Source organism: Galeopterus variegatus, unplaced genomic scaffold (assembly GCF_000696425.1).
Source record: "Galeopterus variegatus unplaced genomic scaffold, G_variegatus-3.0.2 Scaffold4147, whole genome shotgun sequence".
In the NCBI taxonomy this organism is placed as follows: domain Eukaryota; kingdom Metazoa; phylum Chordata; class Mammalia; order Dermoptera; family Cynocephalidae; genus Galeopterus; species Galeopterus variegatus.
This window is the reverse complement of record NW_007730258.1, coordinates 120,164-125,022: the sequence shown is the minus strand read 5'-3', so window position 1 is coordinate 125,022 and position 4,859 is coordinate 120,164. Positions and strand designations below refer to the sequence as shown.

Below are 4,859 nucleotides of genomic sequence, written 5' to 3'. Positions count from 1 at the left end.
ACCTGGGGCCTTGGTGTTATCAGCACCGCACTCTCCCGAGTGAGCCACAGGCCGGCCCTGTGCTAACCATTTCTTAACCCCACAGTAAGAAAGCCTTATTGCATGTGAGAAGTAATAACACATCTAGGATGATTACTTTTCCTTTTATCGCTTCTCCTTTCTCTAGCAACCCTTTATGTACTGGCAGTCAGCTTCAGATTTTCTCTGCACAGGTGGCGTTAAGGATACCGAAGTCCACAGACAATTCTACAAGTATAATTTGAAAAGTATAATTCAGTCAACACATTTGACCCTTATTCACACTAAAACTTTTATACTTTTTTAAATAAGTAGCAAATTGGAAATAGTGAGCTTTATCCCTCCTTTAAAAATATTCCTGCAAAGGCCCTTTATTCTTCTGATGCTGATAATAAACCAAAAGTGTAAAATTTAGGCATTCAGATGAGAGAGGAAAATATGGAAGCTTCTCTGTGCATGTGTGTTTGAGTCCTGTCTCTAGGGCTTTGGTGAGGAATATTGCATTAAATGTAACTGGGCAGAAACCTAGTTTGCATTCCTCCGTCCAGGGTAATTTTTTTTTCTACACAAAAGTACAGGAAATTGGTTTGAGGTACTTTGTAATTTCTGAGACTCTTTTCTCTGGAGATAAGGGATGTTGATCTGAGCACTTTCTGCTGGGTGAATCAAAATGACGGGCGTAGAGAGAATTATTAAGCAGGAAAGTAATACAGAGCTTTCCCCAGCCTTGCCGGGTTTAGCTCTAGTTTTCTGCATTTGCTGGTGGAAGCAGGATGGCATGTGACTGGAAGGCCATGACGTCGTCTGCAGGTTAGCCTGCAGTTAATGCGATGACTAGCAGTGGACTCCCCCAGCGAGGGGAAGCTGAGCTATGGTTGTCAGAGCTGGGGTCAGGCCCCACAAAGCCCTGGTTTACTGCTTAGCTCAATGGACACCCCACTGTCTCCTAATTAAAACCTGTTTCTGTCGTGAAGGAGTATTTTACTGTCAAGTCACTTTCTCTCTTTCCCTCCTGAAAAACCAAACCAAACCAAACCGAAACAACCTCTCCAAAAAACTCTAGAAATAGATATATTAGCTTGTCATAAGACTATAATATCCTTGCCCAAAGGGATATTCAGAAGAGACACTTTCAGTTCCTAATAAGTATATTGTTAGCAAAACATATTTTTCTTTCTAAGAATAACTGAGAAGGAATTTTTAACAAATGAGGTGAAAAAAGTCATGGATTTCTGCCCAAATCCCTTTCTGGGTGGATGATGGTATTTCAGTTGGTTATTCCTTTGTGAAAGGATGTCTTTAAGTCAATAACTTGGTCAATAATACAATGTCAGAATGTCCCTCTACTCTCATAAATACACCCCAAACCCCTACCTCCTGGGCTGATCCTCCTTGGCTATCTTTTTTATTGTTATCCACCTGTTCAAAAACTTATTGGTATGATCCTTATTATTTCTTATTATTTCGACTCCTCAAATTTACAGTGTTCCATAATCTAGCCACATTCTACCGTCGATAGTTATTTCCACTCCTTTCTTGTTGAATACCTCTCTAGACTGAGTAATAGTAATAGTAATAATAATTATCATAACAATGCAACTTTTTATTCCATGCCCCTTGTTCTAGACACTGTTCTGAGGGCTGATCTCTTTTAATCCTCAAAGTGTCTGAGTTCTGCTGGGTAACTTACGCCTATTGTCTCCACCGAGAGTGCATGAGCGCACAGGCTCAGTGGTTGAGCTACGGCTTAAGGTCACACAGGTGGGCCAGTGTGACCATCCTCTTGGACACTGCACATCCTTGCCACTTCTTCAGACACGTAGTTCCTGTACCTGAAGTGCACTCTTACCATCCCTGTTGATCTAAGTCTTGCCCCACCTTCCAGGCTCACCTCAATCCCTACCTCCTCCGAAAAGCCCTTCCTTGTGAGTCCAGCTCTCATTATCCTCCCTCTCTTGGGAATCCCCAGGGAAGCTCATTGCTGTTTTCATCTCACATGTGTTTTGTCTTCTTTGACTGGAGCCTTCCAAGGGTTCTTTCAAATCTTTTGCACCTCCCTCCCAGCATGGTCCTGGCAACACAGTAGATGTTCAATGAAAGCTTTTTTATTTGTAAATCCTTCAAAATCAAATACCTGAAAGCCAAAAAGCCCTTGTAAAACAAGTGCTTTATGAGCTCTGTGCCATGCACAAGGGATATCGACTTGCTTCTAGGAGACTTTGTAACCCACTCAGGCAAGTGGGTAGTTTTCAGGCATGGATCTCCAGGCAAGTGCCCAAACAATATTTGCATTCTACCTGAGTAAAAGCGATCATTTTAAGCATTATGAAGAATTTTTGGAGATTAATTCAGTTCAGTTCCGAACCAAAAACCATCCTATGTATACTCTTTGAAGCGTAACTGGAGTCTTGATTTTTACAGGGAATGGTCAACATTGATCTTCTTTGTGGACTGATGACTAATGCCTCACTGGGTTCACCATATGATAGATATGTAAGAGTTATACATGAAATCCTCCAAAATGAAAGGTATCTTTGTCTTTCTGCAAGTTACAATCAATTCGTGGAAAACTTGTCTGACTCTTACTGGGACCAGAAAAAATTAAGATCAGGTAAAGTGCCACCTGGCAAAAGTTTGAATTTTCCTTTTGAGAAATGTGAACATAGGAAACCAACAACATGCATTAAACACTCTGCAAATTATTAGGCTGCGTGAAGCATCGTGAAGAACTACGAGAGTAACGGTAGGGCTTTACGCAAGGACAGAAAGACAGAACGAATGAGTCGAGGAGCAGGCCATACGCGTATTAAGTCACTTTCATAAGAGGGATCGAAATACCAAGTGCTCAGGGTTTCAAAAAGCAGAATAGAGAAAGATGCCCACTCAGTACTTTTCAACATCAGCTGAGCATTACTGATGCTAAGAAAACACCTCACCCCTCTCAAGTTCTGTATAGAGCAGTTCTCAAACCTGACTATGCTCTAGAATGACCCAGAGAGATCTGAAAAATTAAAAAACAAAACAAAGGGCCGGCCCGTGGCTCACTCGGGAGAGTGCGGTGCTGATAACACCAAGGCCCCGGGTTCGGATCCCATATAGGGATGGCCGGTTCGCTCACTGGCTGAGCGTGGTGCTGACAGCACCAAGTCAAGGGTTAAGATCCCCTTACCGGCCATCTTTAAAAACAAAACAAAACAAAACAAAACATCAATGGGCAAAGTCATTCTCAGATGGACCGAACTGGGCTGTCTGCGGGTGAGAATTAGCAGTATAATTTTTTAAACTTCCCTCACGATTCTGATACATAGTGACTGTCAAGAGCCTCTTCTGTATAAATATCAGAATTGGCTAGGAGGTTGATGCTTAAGGCTCTTTCCTGCTGACTTCTGACATGTGCTGCCAAGATTGAGGACCTGGGATTGAGACCACTTTTGCTGGAAAAACTCACACAGCTTTTGGGTGTGAAGGAGCCTCAGTAGCCAAAATCTTAAAAAGGGTTTCATGCTATAGGTTCTTAGAATAATTTATTCAAAGGCATGTCCAGAAGGGAGTGAGCATAGAGCATATCCCACAAAATGTTCAGGTCTCCAGCTATGGAGATTGGAGTTGAAAACTGGTGCCAGTAAAAGAGATGGAAATTAATGATTTAAGTTAAAAAAGCCTTTTTAGGAGAGGTCAGGTCATGGCCTTGAGTTTTTATTTGTCTTTCTATATTCTGCAAGCTTGTTGAGAGCAGAAATAGTGTTTAGGTTGTCTTAAAATCTCCAGTACTTATGACAATGCCTAGCACAGAATAGGCAGTAGATAAATGCTTGGTGAAGTGACCCAGGCCCTGGGAAAAGATTAAGGCTAAATCCTGGATTACAGACTTTTTTGATACGACCAGTCATATATAGCACAAGCGTCTTCCATGGTCAAGGGGAATATGACATTTCCCAAGACAATAGATACCTTTTATAATGCAATTTATACTTTCATGGAATAGGAATTACTGCAGGTATCTGATTATGTGCAGTAAATGCCAGGTGTCCCTATGGTCAGATTCAGAAAAGGTCTTGTTCACCAGAACAGTGACTATGTGGCTTGATTGCATATTCCTATTACGTATAAAAAGTTGATTATGGAAAAGAAATTAGGCCAGAAAAACAAAGTTTTAGCCTCCTTAATCTATTGCCTCATATTAAATCTCTCAAATTGTCTACCCCAGGCAAGAGGTAGAAATTTTCCTTAGATCATTTCTCAATTCTCTGTGTCCTGAAAACTGCAAATCTAATNATCTCTATTGTTCTTCGTAGCTCTAGAGCCTGCTGTGTAAGTATAATCTGAGTTTGTGGCTCCTCTACCAGAGAAATAACTTGAGTGCTTAAGAGCTGGTTTTGACCAAAAGAGGTCCCCTAACACTTCCATCCAAAATGTCTGTTCTCTTCAACTAGCCTGCTTGAAATCCCCATATGAATGGTTCCCAAAGTTGTTAACTAAATTGCATGATGATATGTAAATGTTTGATACAGCTGCCACACTATCAATGAACCAAACTTTTAAATTATTATCCTTAATTTTGGATTCATTGATTTAGTCATCCAACCAATATTGGTGAAGAAAATTTCCAGTCACAATGAGACTGAGGGTTTGGCAATGGTGAGGAACAGGGGCATTGAGTGCATATCACTCCTGCAGGAAGCTGTCCTGTGAAAGGCCTGAGAGAGCCTGAGAAGTTAACCAGAGAGGGGTGCAGAAAGCATGGAGCATGTTCCAGCAGAAGCTGGAGGTAGAGGAAGGAGAGTAGACAGACCCGAGGTGCAGAGAGGAAGCGGAGGGGCCACCCCAAGAGCATGAGGGGG

The 4,859-nt window shown here is 41.7% G+C and overlaps 1 protein-coding gene across 1 annotated transcript in view; it reads left to right on the top strand.

The window, feature by feature from the left end:
- Positions 1 to 4,859, top strand: part of LOC103602436 (putative serine protease K12H4.7) — a 50,869-nt gene that overhangs the window by 32,853 nt on the left and 13,157 nt on the right. Inside the window, exon 6 of the mRNA XM_008586836.1 lies at positions 2,440 to 2,629. Within this exon, the coding sequence (XP_008585058.1) occupies positions 2,440 to 2,629 (190 nt within the window). The remainder of the gene's footprint in view (positions 1 to 2,439; positions 2,630 to 4,859) is intronic.